Below are 24627 nucleotides of genomic sequence, written 5' to 3'. Positions count from 1 at the left end.
AGTCAAAGAAGGTCGGCGCAAGTAAAGGAAAGGAACTGTGGAACGTGCGGCAAGGTAGGGCATAATGCGAGAACGTGTCAAATAGTTGTTTCGATGTCTGGAGAAGAGGAAAGCGATTAGTTTTACTTGATTGCGTGATTTGTTGTGTTCTCATGACGATTCCTGTCTCAAGGGTTAAGATTTTTGTAACACTCGCTTGTTTGTAACACTCGCTTATCATGTACGTTAACCGGGGTTTGAGCTCGAGTGGGTAGATCGCAGACCAGCAGCGATAGCTTTGGCAGCTCCTTGGTGATCAGAACTATCAGCGGTATCTAAGCTTGTCAGTACAATGAAAAATAAATCACTGCAGTTGTATATACTCACGAACTACTATGTCGGCCTCAGAAGCCGCCTTCTCAATGACCTTGGAGTCATCCAATGATCCAATCGCCAGCTTCACATCGGGATATTGCTTCTGTACATCCTTTCCCTTATCCTCACTTCGGACAAGGATGGTATACTTCCAATCAGGATGCGCTTTATGCAATGCGTAGAATGCATCACCTCCAATGAAACCGGTGGTGCCAGTACTAAGCGAGGGGTCAGCGTCAGCTTACGGTGACATTGGGGAGAGAACCTTACATAAAGACGCTCTTTGCAGCCATTTTTGGAAATTCGTTCAGATAAATGGTTTGATATGAGTTTAATAATTCTGATGATGTCTTCGAGAAGAGGTTAATAAAATAGACTTATAGAATTCGATTGCTGAGATATCAAAGACGTCAAAAGAAGCACTGTGACGTCATGTTGAGCAAATGGCCCCTCATAACGTTAATGGCTTAGCAATCTGTTAAGGATTGCACCAAAAACATGTACAGAAACTAACAATTGGGAGCCAGCTCCATTTTGATGTGGATAAGATCTTTTCCAGAAGAATGGTTCAATACTAGGGCGAGCTTGCTTTTCAATCAATCTATTTTACATGACGTGCTCGAGTCAAAGTCACATTGAGCTCTCTTCTAGAAATTTCCTAACAGCAGACCCGAAAGCCAAGTCCGACCAAATGAATTGGTTTAAGATCTCGCTTGTATCAGACCAGGGAGAGTGAAGGCTAGGTCTTTCGAAACTCGTCGAACGCAAAAGTGCCGTGTAACCTGAACGTACAGGCCCTTCTGGAGCAAATACTCCGCCGATACATATCAACCAAAGCAACAAGTCCGTATGCTCGTCCCATACAGGCTCATAACGAACTTTTTCAATTTCTTTGAGAAGTTGCGCGGTAACATTAGACTTGCTAGTTAGCGAGTGCTTCCAGAGGTTGCATGAGGGACTGACAGGAATAACTAAAGCGCACCAGACTTTGCAGCACAGCATTACTGAGCACATGTATGCTGCGAGATGGCAAGCTTTGGATATTGGGCAAGTGTTTGGCAGAGCCTGAAGACGAGATTGTATGGACGCTGTGTGACTGTTGATGTTTACCGTTGAGACTGGACGGCCAGTACGTTGATAAATGTTTCTGATGCACTGGAGTGCGTGGATATCTCTGACTATATCCAGGAATTCTTGGCTGAATAGATGGGAACGTATTTGAAAGCCCAAGGGCAGCTCAAAAAAGTCTGGAGCTATTGAGTCTCTTTCCCATCGGAGCTCGGTAAAGGTCGTATGGTCGACAATGCGTTTTGTACCAACCATGATTGAAGAGTTCAAGTCCTGCCTGCCAAAGGGTGAGAGAAGACCTTGGGGTTATGGAGATATATATACCAGAAAATGGCGCGTTTGATGCCCTGAGTGAGATTGACGACGACTGGTTCACAGGCATTGAGGAGGTACTGTATTGCCCCCATGTGAAGCTGAACTTGTGAAGTTGTGCCAAGCCGTGCCTGGTAAGTTAGTACGAGTATACTTTCATATGAGCGAGGATCTCACCTCAACGCCGACTAGTAACAGTATGGCACCAATAGTTGACTCCGACACGACTTTGTCCGGCATACTAATTCTTTCACGAATATGCTGGATCGCTTGACCTCGGTATATAAGACATTCCTTATTGATGACTCCGCCATTTGCAGTGAAGGCCAAGGACAGCATGACGGCGTTTAAGAGAGCAGGATCGACGAGCCCAGATCGAAACACCGATTGGAAATTCTGAAAGTCATCCTCAACGCTGAAGACAGGCTCGGGAGCCTGGCGGGCGTTAACTGGGATTCATTAGCAAGATTCCCAAAGGCTTCTCAGAGGACTCACAGTCGTTCAGTAAAATCTGTAGCCGTTTGGAGTCGACGGCGAGACTTTGGAACGGATCAAGCAGGCTGGCTGATAGTGAAACCGGCGATGGGATAGTGCGCTTGGTGCATTGCCTCTTGCACATACTTCTCGTTTGTTCCCGTTCGTCTTCTATTGTTCTCACAGCGAAATGTTGCATAGACTCTTGTTGCATTTGTCGCTTCTTTTGTAACGCCTGTTTCACTGCATGGGATCGAGCGAGGCGTTTGGCAGCCTTATCACTGGTCTTATCCGGAGGTCCCTGTACAGTGACGAACTGGAAGTGCGCCACTAACCATGGTCAGTACAAACTGTAGTGGTTGACTGCAAAACATACTCTTTTTTCCCTAGATTGGGTCCTTGCAGCGTACTGAGTATGCGTTTGTGGCAAGTATTATGGCGCCATCCGCGCAAGACGACCAGATATCTTGGTTGCGTCTCACTCTCACCGTAAGCTTCACGATGCTTAATAATCGTCCACCGCAAGATCCACATTTCCCTTCTGTAGATCAGCTAGACCGCTTCAGATAATGTATTTTTTATTTAAAAATAATTAGCTCTTATATCATTTTATAATAAAAATCAAAATAGCAGTATTTAGTATTAAGTTATCTAACTACAGGTATTAAAGCATTTAAGTGTTTAATAAAATAATATAAGAAAATATCTTGCCGCCTTTAATTTAAGGCAATATAAGGCATCAATAGCACTTGGAGGCGTCCTGGGCAGATGGGGAATAAATTGCTAGGATATTGATCTAAAGTCAGAAAATAGCGAAAAGATATTTGCTCAGAGTATAACTTGAAAGATGATAGAATATGGTCAATTAAGATATACGCATCTAATTCATGGCTGTGTCCGACGCCAGAATCTTCCTGTTAAGTTCGTCGAAAGACAACATCAACCTCCTCAGCGCCGACTGTTACTGTCACACTCAAACTACCAGGCTGCCCAACTGCATCGCATTTAACAGGCTCATCGTTGACGTATACCACCCACGTCCCTTGTTCTAGGTTTCGAGCGATGGGCTCAACAGTCACTTCGTCGCCATTCCACGACTTCATCGTGGCAATCAGAGCCTTCTCACCGCTGTCCCAAAGTCCCCGAAGGTAATCAACCCCTTGAGAGAGATCGAGGTTGTCGATCCATGGCTCAACGGCCAGGAAATCCCGAGTCCATGGTCTGTCCCACATTTTCTTTTGCCCGTCAGATACGTTGAGTCTGGCATAGCCGATACCAGCATTCCCAGAGAAACGGTCCATGTGTGCCCATTCACCGGAATCATCGACTCGAGCATCGTTTCTTGGGTAATACAGCCCTCCGTTTTCCCAAGTAGGTCGCAGTTTTGCATCTGCAAAGTCAAGAAGACCCTGCAATTCGACTGTCCTTCCCATTTCCGATAGCCACTGTATAACGTAGCCGAAAGTGGGTTGAGAATAAGGGAACTTAATTGGCGCCACTGATTTCGCCATACGTTGAGCCTGGGCCAGGATGGCAGCGTTATGAGGAGAAATTTTGTCAGCATCATCCATGAGGTCTCGGTAAATACCAGCGACAACTGGATCATGGAGTCTAACTTGGCCGTCTATCACTGTGATGAAACCCAGTGATTGCTTGTCGTACAGAGACTTGACCACATCCGAATTCCATGTATTCATGAATGCATTTGCCCTTTGCCTCAGTTAGCGACCCATCACAGTGAAGTCATAAGCATATTAAAAAGGAGCCATACCACGCTGTGTAACCGATCTGAGTGGAAGACTTAGTCTTGTCTTGCTCTACAAACCACCAATCAACGTATAAGCCGTTCGGAGCGACCATCTTCTTCTCAGCCCAAGCCTTTTTGTATTTCTCAAGGACAGTTTCAGAGGTATTAGTTCCGTCCCGCACGTCATTATATCGCATCGCTATCATCTAGCTCAGCACATTAGCTTGGTAATTCTCATGAGGCAAGTTATCTCTTGGACACTGACAGGAAATTGATTGCAAACAACGAACACTAGGTTAGGCTCACAGCAAACGCCAATCCACCCATTCTTTTCCATTTCGGCTAGGATCGCGGCTTGTAATGTTCGGTTGTCGTAACGGAATGTCTCAGCGCCGAGCCCGAAGAACAGAGGGTTCCAATGAAAAACAAGAGAGTCGGGCTGTTCGAACTCATTGTCATCGAAGAGCATGGCATACAAGCTGGTCATTAGAAGCAGGTGGCCGCTATACATAATATTTTCCCGAACGATGGGGTCTGCCCACGGCGTCCTCAGCACCTTGCGATCTGGATTGGTTCTGTTTCCTGCAAGGCTTGTGTTGAACCAGTAGCCCCATACCTCGCGTCGCAACATCTTGTGAATAAGGCGTCGTATGAGAGGCTTGAATACGTTCCTCAGTGCAGGTAGGCGATGGTAGTGCGCGACACCGGCGCCATATGCCATGGACGAAATTTGATACCTGTAGGCGTCAAGCCACTCCTGTCCAGGCTCCTGAGTTCCCATGTGGCGCCATTCTCCATCGATCTGAGAAGCAAGGTTGTGAAAGTGGCGCAAATGCCCGGCTTGGGCGGTGTCAAGTTTCGAGTATCTGGACATGTCCAGCGTAAGGCACTGGTGGGGTTTATTCTCCATTGAGTCTTGAGGGTAGTGTAGCCGTGATAATACTGTATTCGAGACAAGCAAATGGATAGTGCCAAACTTCTTTTGGCCCGATCGCAGAGTAAGGAAGGAAGCTACATATATATGAGTCTTTTAGTCAAGGTTAGAGAGAACCACGTCGAAGCCAGAGTGTTGGTTATCTAGGAGACTGGAGGGTTCTGATATTAATTGACACGACGGATTCATTTGTTAGTAAGCGGCTTCAAACCCGTGTTGATTCTCATTCCCCTACGGACATCACGGGTGTTCGGCATTCGACTAGCCTCGGCAAGTGTAGGAAACTCCACATTACTAGTGAATTTACAAGCTAGTTGTTGAAGCTACAGTGGGTGTCAGGGGCTAATGTTGGGGTAATAACTAGAGCTAGCTTTGTTCATGATAGTTTTGGCACTCGCACTCGCACTCGCATCGTTTAGGATCCCCGGAAGCGCTCAATAGAAGCCTTGAGCTTAAGGAAGATTTGCTTCCTGGTAAAGGTATCAATGAATTCTCCAAACACGTCGCCATCCCAGAATCCTATGCTGGGGGCAACTGCCAGACTACAGTAGCCGAGGAAAATGACAACGGCCTGCAGATCCGAGTGACGATAGTCTAGACCGTGAAACACGTTGCAGGCTTGGACTCTGTCAGCTCTTGCACCCATTAAATCCCGTTTGTCATGTATCGAGTGAGTCACTGGCTCGCAATTCCCTGCTGGCCTCACTATATGCGTTTTGTTATTGCTCGTGTCTCTCACGATGCTTCCCCACTACATTCCTGGTCCCCACCACTATACTAACCCATTTATCAACGCTATACAACTTCTCGGGGTCGTTAAAAACAATAAAGCATGATCTTATACATAAAGAAAGAAAGCTTTATATAGCGCTTAAGACGCTTAATTCTGATCCCACGAACATTTCTCTTTACACAAGTCTTACATAGAAACTGCAGCCAAACATTCTGTGCTCAGTTGAATTGATCAGACCTATCACCACGATGAGTACAAAGCTACAACAGCCCCGATAAGAACGCCAAAACGGTTTTCTTCGATTTCTCAAAGACCTCGCGATTAGTCAAATATTGGACTGAACATCAAGTCCTGCTGTGTTTAGTGTCTAAGAAAAACCAAGTCACTTTACACATAATTCGTTATGTAGGTAGATGCTTAGAAATTATCCACCGTAAGATCCACATTTACCCTGCTGTAGATCAACTAAGCCGCCTTAGGCAGCATCTTGTTTCCCATTTCGGAAGTATCTCGTTCCTGTATCGAGGGCAACCTCATTTCCATATCTTGACAGGTCCACGCCCACCGCTTCACTCGATCATGGCTTATAGGATGGATACATGCTTACCAGATTTGTCAGCTAGTGAACCACGATCGGTCCGCTGTACAGGTTTGTATGTCATCACTCCGAACTTCCAAGATATAAAGTGAGCAAGTTGGACGGCCGATGAAAGGAATTGACAGCAGACAGTATTCAACGAACAGCCTTCGACTTATATCATCTACCTCGACAGAAATTCATCAAAGAACAATTACCATGTCACAGTCACGCCTTTTCCAGCCGATGACGATTGGCAATGTCAAAGTCCAACATCGCATTGGCATGGCCCCTCTTACACGTCTTAGAGCAAGCATTGACCGTGTCCCCAACGCCCTTATGAAAGAGTACTATGGTCAACGCGCTTCGATACCTGGCACTCTCATCATAACCGAGGGCACTCTCGTATCTCCTTCTGCAGGTGGAGGTTTCGCCAGAACACCTGGAATCTGGAACCAAGAGCAAGTCAGCGCCTGGAAAGACATCACAGATGAGGTGCACCGCAAGGGCAGTTTCATCTTTGTACAACTGTTTGCAATGGGTCGTGCTGCAACTGTCGAAGTTGCGAAAGATGAAGGAATAGACATTATCGGACCGAGTGCAATCCCGATTGAAGGCAGTCCTGCCCAACCTCGAGCGATGACCTTGGACGAGATTCATGAAATGATTCAGTCATTCGTCACTGCATCGGAGAATGCTATAAAAGCCGGTTTCGATGGTGTTGAGATCCATGGTGCCAATGGCTACCTGCTCGACCAATTCCTCCAAGACGTCAGCAACCGGCGCAACGACGAGTACGGCGGCAGCATTGAAAACAGGTCTCGTCTCACCACTGAGATATTAGAACGCGTTGTTCAAGCCATCGGCCCAGAGCGCGTTGGCATCCGTCTCAGCCCATGGAGTACGTTCCAGAGCATGCGCATGAGAGATCCCATCCCTCAGTTCACAGACATCATCAACAAGGCAAGCCATTTGAACTTGGCTTACATCCACCTCATCGAGTCCCGCATCTCGGGCAGCCAAGACTATCAAGAACATGGCAGCGAGAAGCTCGACTTTGCATATGATATCTGGAAGGGACCTTTTCTCATTGCCGGTGGGTATAAACTAGAAGAAGCCAAAAGTCTTGTTGACGAGGAGCATCCTGACAAGGAGATTATGGTCATGTTTGGTAGAAACTTCCTGGCGAACCCGGACTTGGTGTATAGAATCAAGGAGGGCTTGGAACTTAACCCCTATGAGAGGAAGACGTTTTACAGCAGCGATGTCGAGGGTTACGTTGATTACCCCTTTGCCGTTAGAAAGGATCCTGAGGTTTCGAAGTGAGTTTAGATTAGTTGGTGGCTTGCGGTAGGACACTTCTTGGTGAGGGCATCGCATCTTGGGCCTCGGCCTTGTTCTTTGATATATCTCGTTGTCTTTTTTCCTTTTTTTAGACTATTTGATCCCAAACACTGGCTTAAAACTCAATCTTGTGCTTGCCTCTGATCCCGTAAAATTTCTCTCACTTGCTTAAATGTGTACGCGCTCTGTGAATGAATTCTTAATTTCACGCTCTGTACAGTGCCCAATGGCGCCAATGCGGTTTGACACCCAACTGCAATGCCCACCATCCGAGACCACCACGTGAATTTTCTCCCTACCTATTCCATAAAGTTCCAACTCCATATCCAGCCTTGGTTCTGTTCCAAGAAACGATTGTCCAGAAACGAATCACCTGGATCATATGTGATATCTCCAGTAAATAAACGACTGGCCGCTGTTTGCAGTAGTTAGTGTGTATAATATTTGGCAGTTCTTCCTCAGTCGACGCTCACCTTGCTCATACTCTAGAATGGTGTCCTCCACAGACGCGTCAGCGCAGACGGTAATATCTTGATCTGCGAAGCTCAGGCTCAGTGTATCAGTTATGCTACCATTATTCCCCGTCGGTGGTGAGTTCAAATCCATGTTTGTCGTTGGAATCGACCCTTGTCCAGAATATCTTCTATCAGGCGCTGTAGAGCTATTTTTGCTGCCTTCTCCAGGAGGGACATCTGCGTATTTACTACTAACAGGCTCAGTCTCTGGCCTATCGTTGCCTGCCTTTGCCGTCACAAGACCCATCAATCTTTTTGTGATGTCCAGACTCTGTGCGGCAACAATTGATCTGTCCTTCAGAAGGTCCTGTACCTGCATCAGCTGTCGTATTCCAGATATCGCCTCGGCTGAGTTGGAAGCAAAGGGATCGACGGTTATCGAAATACAGAGTGTCACACCTGCCGTCAAGAGGTGCAGTGACACAACAGCTACAGCATATGTCTCAGATGCTTCTAAGAGGTAAGGGGTTGAAGTGATCTTCGATATATGGAGTGCAGCCTCCCTACACTCTTGCATCGCCCGCCGAAATGGGTCGGTATTGGAGTTGACTGTGCTTGTTGAAGTCGAAGTGGCCAGTCGGAATGACAGAAGTGGCCTATGGATTAGAATTTTCGCGTTCTCGTATGCCAGCTTCAGGGAAAGTGCTTGCAGCCGGAACAGATGGTTTTCAAATTCTTGCCCAGTTCTTTCGCGGTCTCTCGTAACTTGAAGATCTGACAGAGAGTCATGACTATCGAACTTGAGCTTTGGAGCTAGGTTTCCATGCCACTCTTGGAGACGCTCCTTTAAAACCGCAACTTTATCGAAAAGACTTTTTAGGCTGTTCTCTCTCTTTCCGTCACTATGCCTAGTGCCATATAGCTCAACCAATGCGGACTTGACAATAGCCGACAGCCTAGACATCGCACATTTATAAAACAGTAACGATGGTCTCATTGTCTGGCGAGACTCCTTAGTCGACCCAGAGTACTTATCATATGGATCCAAAGCTTCGATGTTGCAATCGTCATCGGAAAAGCCGAGAGGGAATCCATAAAGCATCGAGCAGAAAGTGTCGATCTCGTAGACAGCCCACCATGCCCGTTTCCGGTCTTGTATCTGCTGATTGATAGCTTGATCATTAGGATCTCCAGCTGTCGCTCTTCGATGAAGTGCCAGTGCTTGGGCGATTCGCAACCCAGAACCCGATAGCGGCCAAGCCATTCCAGGTTGACCGTGGTACAAGTAATAACTTGCTAGCAAAACGCAGAATTGCACTGCTTCAAGAGAACCTCTTGAGACAATATCCAAAAATCTCAATTTAAGGGTGTCTAATATCCGGTCTTTCAGTTCTTTGGGATCGATATTATGGGATTTGAGCTTGCTTTCCTGCACCCCGCTGTGATGCAAGCTGGTCGCGAAAACGGCCAGAAGAACGGCTAGAAAGCCTATACCTCTCGATGGGGCGTTCGAGCCGGAAGGAGAAATTTGGTATTTGTAGAGATCCTGGAACTTTCTTCTGAAATCATCTTGGTGAAAGACTAATATGAACCAGTGGATGCGATCAAAATAGTTGTCGACCAAGAGAGTCGCTGGTCCAAGATCGGGTAACAAAGACATGAGTTCCTTCTCGGCAGCCGACAGCTTGGACTTAACATTGGCTTGTTGTAGTTGTTTGTCTCTGGGACGTTCAGCGACAGGTATTTGGAAGGGACTCTTGTTGTCAGTTTCGGTAGCAGGCTTTTCTTGGGCCCAAGTCTCTGATCTTAGAGCGGAGAATTCAACGCCTTCCGGTGAGTCAGCTTCATGCTGCTGAAATGCCTTACTTCCATGTTAGTGCGAGATAACGAAGGGTTAGGCCTTTTGTATGCTTACCTCTTCAACTAGCTTCACGGTTGAACTGGAATTCCAGGCTGATTCTACAACCGGAGCAACAGTAGCTCCCAGCTGAGCTCGGACTGGCTTGGTCGTTGTCGCGATTTGCGTCCGTGTACTTTTATAGGGTCTCCATCTCGAACTGTCCGATGCAATGCATTCAACATTCGCTCGTGAGCATAGGGTGCATGGACGCTCGATATCACACTATCGCATTGAGTCAACTCAGCTATCATTTAGAGGGGTATATTCACTTTCAGCTTTTGCTTACGACACCTCTCGCAAGCCCGGGATACTTTGCGCCGATTGGTCTTCATTACGATTGCTGGATAGTTTGGTTGTGAAGAAGAATGTTGTGATGATGAAACATTCGGAATTACTCTTTTCCTTGCCGGACAACTATTTATGGCAACTCCGTAGTGAATTTTGCCGGAGCCGGCGTTGCCCGAGACACTGTCCCCCTACCCTCGACCAGTGAATTATATTTTTCCAAACCTTCGGACTAATGTTATAGCAATAGCTGCCACATGTGTAGCAACTTCTATTCTAGTGAACTATCCTAGATACACATTTCGGTAAAAGGTAGATGCAGAGAGCGACGGATCTGGAATATAGCATGTAGAATAAATAGAACTTGTAACTTTAATCCAAGAAAAGTCTTGTTGATTTTTCAACTGGTTATCTGTAAAATCTCTCACAACAAGCAATTTTGTCCCCTCTCCGACGAGTATCAGTATCTTCCGACAGAGCTATCAGCCATAGGTTTGAACGTAACCTCGGTAGGCTCATCCGTGACCCCCCTCTTAGCCGCTTCCTCCATAATCGCCATTGTAGCTGTAGCGCCAATACGTGTAACACCCAGCGACATGACATGCAGCAAATCGTCAAGGGTACGAACACCCCCGGCAGCCTTAACCTGGACATCTTTGCTAGAGTTTTCTACCATAAGCTTCAGATGAGGAATAGTAGCACCCTTATAATTGTACGTGCCATCTGACTGCTTGACGAATCCATAGCCAGTCGAAGTCTTGACGAAAGCCACTCCAATATCCGAGCAGATCTTGCAAAGACGCACAATGTGTTCCTCGTTCAGGTAGTCATTTTCAAAGATGACTTTGAGAATAGCACCGCGCTTGACAACAACATTGTTGACTTGACGAATCTCATCAGCGACATAGTTCCAGTCACCGCCGAGTGCTTTGCCGATATTGATTACCATGTCGATCTCATTACCGCCAACAGCGGTGGCGACATCAGCTTCGAAGACTTTGACTGAAGTGCTGCTGTTTCCATGAGGGAAGCCAATGACGGGACAGACCAAGACATCACTGCCCTGGAGTTCCTGCTTAGCCATGGAGATTGCATATGGTTTGACGCAGGCTGTAGCGACGCCGTACTTTTTGGCGATGGCAAGGCCTTGGAGAATTTCGGCGTCTGTCATAGTGGGGTGCAGAAGAGAGTGGTCGATCATCTTGGCGATTTGTCGCAGAGTAACGGCGATCTGGTTGGTGTTGGAATTCATGATGACCTTGTAAGTGGGTGATTGCAGTAACGATGACTTTATTTGGATGAGAGGTGATGATTGAGTGATGTATATTTGATTTCTCTCGGAGTCTCACGCTTTATATAACAAGTTCTCCAAGTCTCACATAAGAACGCCATTGACGGCCATGACAGCTAACTTTCGTTCCCTTTACAGTAATTTGTTCCACCGGAAGACAAAGTGGGGGCCATTTATCAGTCGCCGTAGTGGAGAGGTGGCCGGGCTTGCCTAATCGGGCATTTCCGTTAGTGCATGGGTGGCCATTTGAAAAATTAATAAAAACAATATCAGAGATGCTGAAATTGATCACCACAGCGGTTGCATAGCTGGAAGTGCTAAGAAAAGAGCTAGGGTTTGGGCTTTATGTAGCCACCTCATCCAGCCAGTAACTATAGGTAACGCTTCACTGCCATGAAACAAGCACTTATTTAAGGGCAAGGAACGGATCAACCCTATCAGGTTGGACTCAGAGCAGAAAGATGGCAAAAAGAAGAAGAGAATAGTTATAAAGGAAAAATAATTCTCATATAATACTTACGTTACTTACTATATACCTATATAACCTAGGATTATTAAGGCAACTCCTGTTTGTAATAAGTCAGCTCTTTAAAGTAGAAGGAAATTGGTTTCTATTTCCGAATCACTTACCTAACATAATACCAGTAAAGTATAACCAATTAAAGGTTATCCTTTTCTCCAAGAGTACTGTTGGCTCGTCATAAATAGTTACATCACGTTCTGTTCTGCCTGCCGTTTTAAGTGTGTCGACGCTCTGGTTCTCCACCGTGACGACTTGATTGTTTTGAACACGCTGCAAGTTGTGGGCCCTCTCCTCCACGAGTTGAAGCACATCCTCTTTGCCTGGAAAATCACCCATCGCTCTGATCCACCCTGTGAACGATATCTCGCGACGAGGCCCATTCGCCTCGCATGGCCAAGTTCGTAACTTGGAAAAAGTGCAGTCAAGACCAGAAGCGATAGCATACCTCTTCTCTATTTCCAACCTATCGTTGACGGTATATCGCCATTTACGCCTGAAAGAGAGGGTCTCTGGCTCACTGGGGTCGCCAAAAGTAAAGGTATCTTCCGTTTCGGGTTTTATTCCTGCCGCAGTTGGCCACTGAACGACCAGGATTGAAAATCCAAAGCGGTGGTCAGCACCGATTCGAAGAAAGCGCTCTACTATACCAACAAAACGATGATTTACATCATATCTCTCATAGTCTAGCCAGGTATAAAACTCTTCAACAAGGAAGCATTGCCAAATCGAATGGCTCTCACCAACTGTGCCAGAAATATATGTCTCTTTCCACCAGAATGTGCCAATAACCGGCATGAGATGAGTTCACATTTTGGGGCTGATGATGTTCAGTTCCAGAAGCATATCTAAAACTGGATAAGAGGGGTTGATGATGGAAGCATAGAAGAGAAGCACCATCTTGAATGCAGTATTTGTCGCTTTAGGGTCGTTTTCAATGCTCCATAAGACGTAGTCATTTGTCTTGAGGAATGGGAAAAAGAGGGGCGCGAAGGACAGGTAAACACTTTCCCCGACTTTACGCATATTTATTTCATCCTTGACCTGTCTCATTGCGATATAACCAGCATATTCCCGTACCCAGATTTCAATGGAACCGAGAAGTGTTGAGTCATCAATGCTGTTTAGATGTGGCTCGAAAATGTCATTCATATTGCGTAGAAACTCGAATGGTTCGTGATCGAGATGATGAACTTCACGTAACACCATAAGATTATATGGGGAGCCCCCCCGTCGCCAATCACCGTCACTCCCTTGAACTTTCCATCTTGCCAGCATAAGCTCCGAAAGTACACTGACCGGGTGGGTACCATGCAAAGAGGCGGCCATTTGCTGTTGGATGTCATCATCTTCGAGGAAGTCTGCCACAGACCGGTGGGCGTAGCCAATATTCCCCCGGCGGTCGAATTCAACTAGTCCCCCACACCAGTCGCTCAGCATAGTCCGGGCGATCTGCCGCCTTTCCTCCTTTTGTTCTTCTGATAGTTTTGCTTTGAATTTATCTTCCCTGGCAAACCTTTCGTTTAGGTCGTATTCATCAAGGAAAGAGTACGCCAGTAAGTCCAGATAAATGCAACTTTGCCTACCAGTCACAAAGGGGAGCATAGCGAGTGTCTGATATGCCATTTTGCGATCGCTTTTGTGGAGTTTCTTTAGTATATGTCGGTAAAGGTCGTTCAATTCGCTCGGAAATTCACGGACAATTTTGCGGAGCCTAGCAGGCTTGGGCTCGAAGTACCACTGACCACGTATGCTTCTGACGACGAGTGCTACCCAAAAGAAGACACCGCTAGCCTTTTTGACAATATACTTGGCCAATGCCTGCCTGGGTCTTGGGCTTTTAGAACTGGGGAGCCTGTCTAGAATATATGCCTTGATATCGTATTGTGTTAGGGTGTGAAGTCGTAACCTTTGGGCTTCTGCAAACGAGTTCATGAAAGGATGCTCCTCTCGGCTTGAAACACAAAGCTTAATATTCGAAGGGAAGGCGGTAGTCCAGCTATGTAACCGTTCGACGAGGTCCATATGGTCGGCTTGTGTTCTGATTTGATATTCGTCCAAGCCGTCCATAAAGAAACAGAAGCTGTAGTTGGCGCATATGTTCTCGCTACGAACGAGAAGGTCGAACGCTTCACTGATATCATCTCCTGAGAGGGTTACTTCCGTCTGTGTTGCCCAAGATCTTTCTCTCGCTTCTCTCCATGCTCTAGGGAAGATGCTCGGTATCAAGTCATGATGGTGTTTGAGCACACTGTGCAGCAGGGAACGATATAAACCGTCCAGTGATTTTTGATCGCCTGAGCCTGGTCGCCAAAAGAAGAAGCTTGCTAACACAAGCCGATTTCCACCTGCATGTAGTCAGCATTATACTTTCAAGAACCATACAACATTGCACTGACTTGCCCACTCATCCAATCGTGTTCGTGTTCCCGGGTGATGACTTAAGAATTTCATCAGGGTCGATTTCCCGCAGCCCATCTTTCCTGATATGTGAAAGATTCCTGTTCCAGCTGAAAGCCACGTAAGGAACTTTTCTCGTGATTCCTGTCGCATCTGTATTTCCTCATTTGTCTTCTCGATTTCCGTGTCTCTTTTCCATTTTCTTCTTCTGGCTCGCTCTTGCCTTCGGAAAGAACTTACAGAAGCATCTGAATCATTAGAACCAAGTGTGTCAACGCTATCCCAATCGTCCGGAGCTGGAGAAACAGACCCTGCCTGGTCATTCCGAGCGGCTCCGTCGATATCAAAAATCCACTGAAACGTCTTCTCATGAGCGTCTTCTATCATGCCATGCCTTTTATCCATATCGTCGTGCTTTAGGCTTTTCAAAATTTGCTTGGTAATACTAGCATGGAGCACTGCTTTTTGTGTGTTCAATAACTGACGGATTGACTCATGGGTATCAATGCTAATCGCTGATAGCTCCGATACCGTAGCCTTTAGTGGATTTAGACTCTCGCTATATTCTGCAACGTACTGAGAAAGCTTGTCAACGGAGATCATGGTTTTGAAGCTCATGTGAAGCTCCAGCTGGCGGCGACAAGTATCGAGTCTGTTTTCAAGCTCTTTCCGCTCGCCCTCATGAAATCTGTTCTTCAATGCTGCCCAAAGGCTCTGCTTTTTGGAAGACAAATCCTTCGGCTTGATTCGCCCCAACAAATCGAGTAGTTCCATACAGACAATATGGCAGTTTTCCGCGAGATCAACGAGTTCCTTTTCATCGCCGAATAGCTGTGAGGACTGCTGGATAATGAGCCGAGCGGCGAATCTTTCCATTGCGCCCGCGACCGCCTGACTGTTGCGGTTCTCTGTTAGGGTGCCATCACTAGCCTGATAGATCTCGATCGACCCTTTGACGAGCTTTGCGCTGAAATCAACGAAGGCAACAATAGATGACGCAAGACCTATGGCTGTTACCGGATCCAACATTCTGAATCATATGAGTTAGAGGCCTATCCCTTTCGCTGTTGACAGTTTGGTCGGGATACGGTGGATGAGATGTCAGAAAACTCTAAAAATAGTTAGAGGTTTTTGGAGCGACAGAAGAGAATGGGTTCTAGGTCTTAGCTTTTCAGCTTCCCCTCAATCGATTCTTGACATCCAGTCAATGGATAGGTGCCAAGTGGCATGCATGCGCCCGCCTTGCTTGGCGCCTAATCCAAGACGGAGCCGACGCTTTCCGAGAATTGATATTCGATGCCTGTTCGTAATTTGGCCAATAGCTACCTGCAGTAGACGCCGCATTCGAAGATGAACTCAGAGTACTAGCGGCTAAGTGATGATAACAGCAAGGTTAGTAGGGAAGATGAAGTATCAAGTAAATATTGCACATGCAACCTGATTTCCCGGATTGGGCTGAATATGCGTATCTTTTCTAAGCAGAGTAAACAAGCAACACGGGTTAATGGATAGCCATTCAAGGGCCCGTAAAATAACAGGCAGAAGTGCATGCTGTCAGCGTCAGCGTATACAGCCACATTATTACTGGATGGAAATATAATAACCTACTTGTAGATTGTAGACGTCTCAGTGATAAGGCTTGCGACATGAATGTGCGTTTTAAAAGCTGGCCTACGGTATCTTAAGTAATCGGCTTCATGCTGTGGCAGTTGCTTAGATGTTATGGCATTATCTCTAAGTTATGAGTTAGATGTGCTATTTACAGTTGAGACTTGTGGATGAGAGCTTAAATCAGCAGAGCGAACTTAGTTCCACCAGGAGAGAGGGACACCGTCTGTTTCTCATTGCGGTCACGTAGAGGCCAACGGGCATGCCTAATTGGGTATTTTCGTGGCCATCTGTAGGAGCAATAAAATGACAACAGAGATCCGGAATTCTTTCTAAGCTAGAATCTCGTTATCGAGAAGCTACTGGCTTGATCTGAAACAGTCTACTTAAGAATTTGTGTACAACCCAACCCAGGAAAATGCCGAAAGAAAGCCAGGCTTTGGACCCTATGTCGATGCCCGTCATCGTCAAAAACATGCTAGGAAAGTGTCAGAATTCATAGCCTTACTCGTGTTTATCTTTTGCTTCACTTACCAACAGCGACTCCACGGAAGCCTCCGATGATGCGTTCTTCCCTTTGCCGAATCCCCCGCCAACCAACTGCAATTTTCGTCTTTGACGAAATACGACATCAGCCTGCAAACTGTTAGCGAGAGCAAGACGAGCAACGCATGCTCCCAGACCTGTTCAACCGTCTTTGCTGTGATGTATCTGACAACAACGACTTGAGATTCTTGACCGAGTCGAAGCGCTCTCCCAATCGCCTGCTCCTCGATAGACGGGTTCCATTGCGGCTCCAGGAGGTAAATACGTGATGCAACGGCAAGGTTCAATCTGCCAAGGAGTGAGAAATAAGAAAACATCGCACTATCAAAACGCAACCGCAAACTCACCCTACGGCACCTGTCCCCAACGTCATAAGTAGAATAGTTGGGCCAGTTTTCGACTGAAACTCCTTCAAGGTTTTGGTGCGTTCAGCGAGCGTTCGCGAACCATGGATTATACCGTTTCTAATGGAATGATGCGAAAGAAGGTTGCTGACGAGGAAAAGTGTCTTTTTCCAGCAAGAAAACACGATGCTGAGAGATGCAAAATTCAGCATATTCTGTTCGACTCATGAAAGTACTCGGATAACTTACCTTTTTTGTGTATTATGTTCGCGGATATCGTCCAAGAGACAGAGTAACTTCGACGGGTATTCGTCAATAGCACGACCATCGCCAGTCTGTCCGCTTGTCCCCATGCTTGCCTGCCCATCTTGCATGGGCTGAACGCCTGGAAGTTCGGCTTCGCCTCCTTCTTGCTGGCAGGCTGGACAAGGTGATTTCCGCTTTCGATACTGAGGCATGCAAGTGCGACAAAATAAGTGACAACAGGAAAATATGAACCTACCACCATCCGTCTTTTCAGAACTATCGATAGAGTAAATCGTAGCAGAGCAAATGGCACAGATATTGCGGTCATGTTGTTGAAGATATGCCAATGCTTCATCTGGGTCGGATGGAAGACCCGTAACCTCAAATTGTTTGTTATCGATTGATGTGCCGTTGTTGCAAAAGAGACGTAGTTTGAGAATCGACTGGAGCACTACAGAGCTCACTTTCCTTTTGCTGTGCCCGCTAGTTATCATATCCAGTTGTGTTTTACCTTTTTGGATGAGATTGTTGTACTCTTGTCGTTCAGAAGCGGTAAGCAAGACCTCTCGGACATACGTGACCGGAGGCCTCAGGGGCAATATATCTCTTGTTCTTCTTAAACATATGGTCTCAAGTAATGTTCGTAGATTCTTGAACCGGTCTTTTGAAGTGGAGGACGTTGCTGGACTTGTGATGAACTTGTGGAATGTCGGAGCATTTTCAAGGACTGGTACCCTTAGGAAAGATACTAAAGCTCCAAGATCATCCATACTGTTCTGAATGGGTGTTCCAGTTAGGCACCAGCGATGCTTTGCCGAAAGCGCGATGACGGCTTTGAACTGGTTCGTTCTGCGGTTTCTGATATCGTGTGCTAAGAAAGGTTATGTAAGTTAGAATACAAGATACAGTAGCATGCGAGTTGTTCCCAAACCTTCATCCAAAACGATCCTGAACCAGTGGACTCTGGATAAGCTACCGCGAGACGCGTCGGCCGCCAATGTGGCGTATGTCGTGAACACTATAGACTTATGGTACAGTAGATGTGCTTCTTTATGCCGTTGTGTACCAGTGTGTCGGTGACACGATAGACCACCGGGATAAGTATGCCTTTAATTTGTTAATTCGACCAGAACGTGATAATTAACCTCAAGGAGCTTCACTTTTGAATCTGTTCAACCCAGTTGTCGATCAAGACTTGGTTCAAATCAGTTTGAGTCCGTTTTGATCTTTTTTCTTTCTTCTGTAACATATAGCACTTACGAGTTGATGACACCACGATCAGCGTCGCTGCAGACCGTTGATTGGATTCAGCAAATGCATTTGCCCGATCTAGTGAACCTGCTATAGTTGACAATAGGACGAGGGATTTCCCTAATCCCATATCATCTGCCAGGATTCCGCCTTCAGCCTCTTCCTGACTTGGACGCTTTGCTCCACTGAACACATGCTGATAACTATTGTTGTCAGTATAAGGCAGTTGAGTCGGGCATCTCGTTCTCACAAAGGTTCATCCGCATCAGTGCTATTATACTTCCAGAGGCTAAGTTCCGAGGGGATATCGCCAGTCTCTCGTTTGAGGATAAAGTCGATTGCTTCCCTTTGGTAGCTGAATTTCTGTCAACATTGGCGCCTTGGTATAAAAGCCAATACGAACGAACGTACGGGAAAAGCACACTTTTGATGCGACTGTCAACTTGAATGCCATCACGGAGATTATGGTATGATAGCGAACCAAGGATCTCATCAACCGCATCTGCATTATCGGCTGTAGACTCTTCGTCGGGAGCCTGGTCTCTGGCTTCCACCACTTCTGGCGGAGATAAAAGCAGAGTTTCGATCGATGCTTGCTCCGGGTAACCTTCCATTCGAAAGAAGTGTGGATTATAGTACTCCACTCCTTGTAGCCCGCTTCGAGGGAATTGAAGATAGGCACCGGCCTTGGAAAGAGTTCGACCGATAGCGTCAGCGTCCTCACGGTGTCCATAAATATTCAGCTCTATTGGAAGCTTGGAGCCAGCTCGCATGCACCAAAAATCCGCTTCCAAAACAGAGGCCTCACTCGGGACGTATGCTAAGACGCATAGTTGATGTTGAGACACAAGGGAGAGCAACAGTGTGCACAATCCTTTACTCAGCCGCGCGAAAATCAAGTCGTTATGTACCAAAGAGAAGTACTGCCCTTGTTGCACAACGTCGAAGAGCATCGAAGATTGATATAGGGATAATTGGTGTTCTAACGGATTGCAGCTTAATTGCGCATCTTCTCCAATGACCTGATAGTTTAACAACGAACCTGTTATTGATCTATTCATGCTATTTTCTTGCACAAAGACTCACGCATCCAAAACATGTATTCATCACCCGAGTATTTGCCCATATTTCTTCTTCAGTAGTCGACGTCGGAACAGGGCTAAACGAGTTTCGTTCATGCTCTTCCGAAATCTGCAGCCGTTTTAGCGAATTCTCTTGCATCTCTAGCATATAAACAGAAGAAAAAGTCAATAATCAAGAGACTAAAAAATGATACCAAGTTCAGCTGAAGAAGCCCACATAAGATTACAACCCTGGCTGGCGCTTAAGTACATGCTGACCGACTCCACAAAGAAGGCATCTTTACCCCGCAGCAATCAGCCTCATCTATATTTAGAACTGCGCTCATCTTCGCTCAGTCCACCCAGTCAATCTTATTTCTACCGCTCTATTTCAGTCATCTGAGCATCTCTTTCCTTCTCCATGCTTAATCGACTTCCCATTATCTGCAAGTTGCTTATCAAATATCAATCACTCCTTAGACGCATTCCGACTACCATAAAATACTTTCGTGGTAATGAACACCCCCGGTTTATTTGACTTTGAGTTTGAGACGGTGCTTAGGGAATTTAAGCAAGGTATTGAAAGCAACAGAGATAAAGAAAGTTTCAAAACAACTACATTGAAAGAATTGAGAGACAGTATTGCCAAGATACAAACCCAACGGCATGCGGGTCGTCAACTACAGGATCTAAACCGGCTGGCGCCCTTCCTAGAGGCGGCTAAGCAGTATGGCGAGGTGGTCCGCTTGTTCTGCAAAAGCAGTGAGATCATGCCCTTCATTTGGGTATGTTATTTCTAAAAGACAATTGTTATATATACTTAACTTATGGCAGGGGCCCATGAGAACTCTCCTAGAGGTAATCTCTCAGTTACCTCTGCGAGTCTGCAAGCTGACTTGAGCACACAGATAACTAATTCATCCAGCCTGTGCGAAAAGGCTTTTGATGAGCTTGTGGGCTTATACGAAAAGGTCGGAGAGGCACTCCCTCTTCTCCAGCAGTATGAAGGCTTTTTCCGTACCAGGTCACATAAGTTGAAAATTCTTGTCCTAATTTACAAAGAAATTACCAAGTTCCATCAAACTGCCTTGGAATACTTTCGAAATTTAGGTTAGTTTTTAAGTCCAACCATGTCACATTTGAGAGATTCTAACGATACAATTATAGTATGGGAGAGACTATTTGATATTAACTGGAAGACGATTAAGGGTGCCCTACTTTCTATCGTCTCAGAGATAGTTCGACATCGAGATGCCATTGAGAACCAGGCCAGTCAGTCTCAGACGACAGAATTTGAGGAGACACATACAGAGCCGATTTACCAACCAGATCCTTTTAAGGAAGAGACTTTTCGACCACAGCGTTTGGCCGTATGCCACTGGCTTCGGCCAATAGATCCTGCCGCAGATCAAGATCTCTTTTCCAAAATTCGAGCAGAGTATCCAGGTACAGGAAGATGGCTCCTCGATAATGAGACGTTCAAAGGGTGGATTGATCTTCAATATGCTCGGATACCTCCGTTACTTTGGCTTACCGGCTTGCCCGGCGCAGGTAATCATTCCCCGAGTTGCCACCAAAGAAGCAAAACTGAAATTGCGATAGGAAAGACAATACTTGCGTCTCTTATAGTCGAGGAAGTACAAAAGCTTACGCCGAAACCGCGCGTGCTATTTTTTTACTGCAAGCAAAATGTACCAGAGCACAATACTTTCCTTGCAATCGCTCGGAGTTTCATTTTACAACTTCTCAACCAGGACAGAAATTTGTTATTATACTTGCACCGAAAGCACTGTGACAGTAATGAGGCAGTTCTTTCTTCAATTCCTCTTATACAGGAGATGTTAAATTTTCTGCTCTCCAGCTGTAAAAGCGCCTATATCATCATTGATGGTCTGGATGAGTGCGAGAGAGAGGAACGGAAAATCATAACCCAGTGGTTCCGGCGCCTAGTAGAATCGCTCCCGGAGAACGCGCCTGATCGCCTTCGCTGCCTTTTTGTCAGCCAGGACGATCGCATTGGAGCCAAGGACTTGCAAGGGCTTGCCAAGATAAGCATAGACCCTCAGGACAACAATCAAGACATCCTGCTTTACAGCAGAGTACAGGCCGAGGAGCTGAGACACAAATTTGATTTTTCGGAGGAGGAATCAAGTAGGATTGCCGTTGCTGTTGCTGAGTCCGTGAAAGGTATGAAACCTAATAAACTGGTTTGTCCTATTTGCTAACAGGCAGGCCAGGCATATTCTTACTGGCGAAATTGATATGGATCAATTTGATAGCACAGATAAGTCTTGCCGAGGTCGAAGAGCAAATGAAAGAGTTTCCCCCCGAGATCAATCAGGCGTGAGTTTATAGCATCTCATATCAACTTGGTGTCTGACTATTTAACAGATATGAACGCATTATGGATAGAATAATTCATAAAGCCCCTCACCCAACGAAAACAGGCGCTTTGCAGTTGCTTGGGTGGCTCGTTTGTGCAAAGAGGCCGCTAAAATGGCATGAAATACAGTCCCTAAAATCTATCAACGTTGACCAACAGTTGGTTGACTTTCCGCGTCACCAGTTTTCAGTATCCGGGAAAGACCTTTGTGGCTCTTTGGTAGAACTACAAGAGGACGGAACCCTTGAACTGATTCATTTATCAGCGAAAATGTAAGATCCAGGAGAGCCGGTCTGTGCAATAGGGATGCTAATACATGAGCGTATAACTTAGATTCTTGATTGACAACTCGCGTTACATAGATATAGTTGCCAAGGAACTCGAACTCGCCTGCCATTGCATTGACTATCTTAACCTTCCAGCATTTGGGTGCCCCCCAACAGCGGAAAGAATACTTAATGGAGATTACGGGTTTCTCGACTATGCTGTTTTGAACTGGACTCGACATTTGGAAGCCGGCATCTTACACCTTGACGACCACGAAGACAAAATCGGCGAACTTTCAGGGTCCTTAGAAACTTTTATCAGAATGCATTGGAAAAAGCCAACCGTCAGGCTTCCGATATCCGGCGGAGCTAAGAAGAGGCTTCAATGCTTCAAAGCTCTAGACTTCTACGACCAACTCGAGCAATCAGTGGCCTCATGGAAAAAGCAGCTGCGAGTCTTAGAAGGGGTCAAGTCCGGAGAGGTTGCCCTAGATCTCAGGAGCCTAGTTTTTGGTGTTCGAGAGGCGCTGGAGGATATAGTGACCTCCAGTTCAGACTCTTCAATACAAAAGACCATCGAGGGCAGATACGGCAACATGATCTTCAAGTGTCCTCGACTTACTTGCCAATTCTTTACCTTCGGCTTTTGGACGAAGAATGAACGAGACGAACACTTGGACAAACACATTCGGCCTTACCGATGTAAAGATGAGGGATGCAGAGGCTCTATATTTGGATTTTCATCAGAAGAACAGCGGGACCGACACATCAGGGATGTTCATCCTGAAGAATCCAGTGACTGTCTGGAATTCCCAACTGACGAAGATATGGCACGAAGTGCGCGAAATGATACTGTTCCAGAAGAGGCCACTGGAGCTCTGGAAGAAGCACCACCGCCACTGACGGAACGAGAGCCACTTCCTGAGTCGGACTCAGAGTTGGAGTCAGTATTGGACCCGGAGCGAGAAGTACAACGCCAACATCGCTCGAGAAAAGGGGACAAACCACGAGAGTTCAAATGCCCACATTGTCCCAAAGTTTACACTAAGCGTTTCAATCTCAGGTCACATCTGCAGAGCCATACGGATGAGCGGCCTTTTAGATGTGGCCAGTGTACAAAAGCCTTCACTAGACTGAGCGATCTTACGCGCCACGAGGAAACGCACCGAGAAAAGCAGCATATTTGTCGAGGCGTACTTAGAAGTGGGGCCACTTGGGGCTGCGGAACGGCCTTTGCCCGGGTAGACACCCTGAAAACTCACCATAAATCTGAGGCCGGCCGGAGATGCATTCTACCTTTCGAACAAGAGAAGAAACAGGGATAGAATATTGAAGAATTAGCTTTGTCTCGCGAATTTGCACTCATTTAGTGCTGGATAGCTTTAAGAAATGCGATCTGTCAATTGCTTAATCCGGGGAACTCTAAGCTCGCCAGCCTTCTCATGAAATTTAGTTAGGCTGTTTGCCGCTGACACCTGTGCCTGAGAGCTGGCTAATCAGTAACATAAGACCATGGCCAATCATGTCGTGTTCAGGTACCCGAATGCCCCTTTTTGATTTTTAGGTCACGCAGAGCCTCACAAAATTTATAGCGCTGAGCCGTAACAATGCAAAGCACTGTTGGCAAATATGAAAATTACACATTACATTTGTACCAGCTGTCTAACGAGCTCGATGTTTAACTTTTCTAAGTTGCATACTGTTCTAACAACCTTGGCAACTTGGTCCAGCTGACTGCACTATCATAAGGCTGCTGCGAACTAAATCCGATGAGGTCAATACATACCTCGAATATTTTCAGGATTCGATTTTCTATTACGGAAATCCTCATGAATAAAGTTTTGCACAAAGACGAAGGTAGATTTATGCTTTCATCTGTTGACATATATTATTCTCGCTATTTTAAAGCACACCTAACTGATTCGGCAGTTTGTGACTGGCAGCTTATAAATCAGGACAGATGATAGATGAGCCAATCATATCCCATTAAGCTACTCAAATACCAGTTTTTCTTTTTTTTGCACAGATATTTTTGAGGCCACCCATACTGAAGAAGCTGAGCCGTAATAATGGAGAAAAGGCAAGCGACTCTGCAGCTCATTAACTCTTGGCAAGTTTTGATTTGTTAAGATTCACTACGGTATTACGGCTTAGCAGTGCTGATATATGCACCTGAAAGAAATTCTAAATTAGGCATTGTAGTAACCAATATGGCTCCTATTGGCTGCTCCATGACTGTCACCAACAAAATCTCTCACAATAGCGGCGAGATTACCTTTGTTCAGTTTTTTCCAAGGCACATCACCCAAGGAACCCTGCCATAAATTTGCTGTGAACTGAACCTTCCGAACTTAATATACCTACCAGTATCTCTTATTTTTAGATTTGGTCTTTCTCTCGCAGATAAGCTGGCACAAAGAGTAAAGTTTCAAAGATAGGACTTCATTTGATTATTTTAAAGTAAACTCAACTCATTGGGTCTGAGGGCTGAGACCTTTGTATTTTCACGAAGTTCGGTAGCGCCTAAA

At 46.0% G+C, this 24627-nt stretch overlaps 9 protein-coding genes across 9 annotated transcripts; 2 read left to right on the top strand and 7 right to left on the bottom strand.

Moving 5' to 3' along the window:
* Window positions 1–225: 225 nt before the first annotated feature.
* Window positions 226–647, bottom strand: FMAN_01946 (uncharacterized protein; the record flags this gene model as incomplete). The annotated part of the gene is made up of 3 exons (XM_041824712.1): window positions 226–314; window positions 367–572; window positions 625–647. The coding sequence occupies 3 exons, from the start codon at window positions 645–647 to the stop codon at window positions 226–228; spliced, it is 318 nt and encodes a 105-aa protein (XP_041677295.1).
* A 337-nt stretch (window positions 648–984) lies between these two features.
* FMAN_01945 (uncharacterized protein) lies at window positions 985–2742 on the bottom strand (the record flags this gene model as incomplete). Its single annotated transcript, XM_041824700.1, is given in 5 exon segments — window positions 985–1699; window positions 1747–1865; window positions 1912–2183; window positions 2230–2538; window positions 2544–2742. Coding segments are annotated over 5 exon segments (1614 nt in total).
* Window positions 2743–3125: 383 nt separating this feature from the next.
* On the bottom strand, window positions 3126–4865 carry FMAN_01944 (uncharacterized protein; the record flags this gene model as incomplete). The annotated part of the gene is made up of 3 exons (XM_041824689.1): window positions 3126–3918; window positions 3980–4154; window positions 4262–4865. The coding sequence occupies 3 exons, from the start codon at window positions 4863–4865 to the stop codon at window positions 3126–3128; spliced, it is 1572 nt and encodes a 523-aa protein (XP_041677293.1).
* A 1553-nt stretch (window positions 4866–6418) lies between these two features.
* Window positions 6419–7525, top strand: FMAN_01943 (putative NADPH2 dehydrogenase chain OYE2; the record flags this gene model as incomplete). Its single annotated transcript, XM_041824678.1, has 1 exon — window positions 6419–7525. The coding sequence occupies one exon, from the start codon at window positions 6419–6421 to the stop codon at window positions 7523–7525; it is 1107 nt and encodes a 368-aa protein (XP_041677292.1).
* Window positions 7526–7838: 313 nt separating this feature from the next.
* On the bottom strand, window positions 7839–10230 carry FMAN_01942 (uncharacterized protein; the record flags this gene model as incomplete). Its single annotated transcript, XM_041824667.1, has 4 exons — window positions 7839–7951; window positions 8017–9859; window positions 9914–10120; window positions 10168–10230. 4 exons carry the CDS (start codon window positions 10228–10230, stop codon window positions 7839–7841), a joined length of 2226 nt encoding a protein of 741 aa, XP_041677291.1.
* A 413-nt stretch (window positions 10231–10643) lies between these two features.
* On the bottom strand, window positions 10644–11435 carry FMAN_01941 (uncharacterized protein; the record flags this gene model as incomplete). Its single annotated transcript, XM_041824656.1, has 1 exon — window positions 10644–11435. The coding sequence occupies one exon, from the start codon at window positions 11433–11435 to the stop codon at window positions 10644–10646; it is 792 nt and encodes a 263-aa protein (XP_041677290.1).
* Window positions 11436–12801: 1366 nt separating this feature from the next.
* On the bottom strand, window positions 12802–15423 carry FMAN_01940 (uncharacterized protein; the record flags this gene model as incomplete). The annotated part of the gene is made up of 3 exons (XM_041824645.1): window positions 12802–14342; window positions 14394–14815; window positions 14972–15423. 3 exons carry the CDS (start codon window positions 15421–15423, stop codon window positions 12802–12804), a joined length of 2415 nt encoding a protein of 804 aa, XP_041677289.1.
* Window positions 15424–16350: 927 nt separating this feature from the next.
* On the bottom strand, window positions 16351–19342 carry FMAN_01939 (uncharacterized protein; the record flags this gene model as incomplete). Its single annotated transcript, XM_041824634.1, has 8 exons — window positions 16351–16480; window positions 16537–16836; window positions 16896–17081; window positions 17142–18009; window positions 18070–18245; window positions 18299–18592; window positions 18640–18744; window positions 18801–19342. The coding sequence occupies 8 exons, from the start codon at window positions 19340–19342 to the stop codon at window positions 16351–16353; spliced, it is 2601 nt and encodes an 866-aa protein (XP_041677288.1).
* A 623-nt stretch (window positions 19343–19965) lies between these two features.
* On the top strand, window positions 19966–23424 carry FMAN_01938 (uncharacterized protein; the record flags this gene model as incomplete). Its single annotated transcript, XM_041824623.1, has 8 exons — window positions 19966–20235; window positions 20285–20308; window positions 20359–20560; window positions 20618–21001; window positions 21053–21637; window positions 21688–21793; window positions 21842–22105; window positions 22167–23424. The coding sequence occupies 8 exons, from the start codon at window positions 19966–19968 to the stop codon at window positions 23422–23424; spliced, it is 3093 nt and encodes a 1030-aa protein (XP_041677287.1).
* Between the last annotated feature and the right edge of the window lie 1203 nt (window positions 23425–24627).

This window comes from Fusarium mangiferae, assembly GCF_900044065.1.
Source record: "Fusarium mangiferae strain MRC7560 genome assembly, contig: FMAN_scaffold001, whole genome shotgun sequence".
Classification (NCBI taxonomy): domain Eukaryota; kingdom Fungi; phylum Ascomycota; class Sordariomycetes; order Hypocreales; family Nectriaceae; genus Fusarium; species Fusarium mangiferae.
Note: the sequence above shows the minus strand (reverse complement) of the source record. Positions and strands in the feature narration are given on the sequence as shown.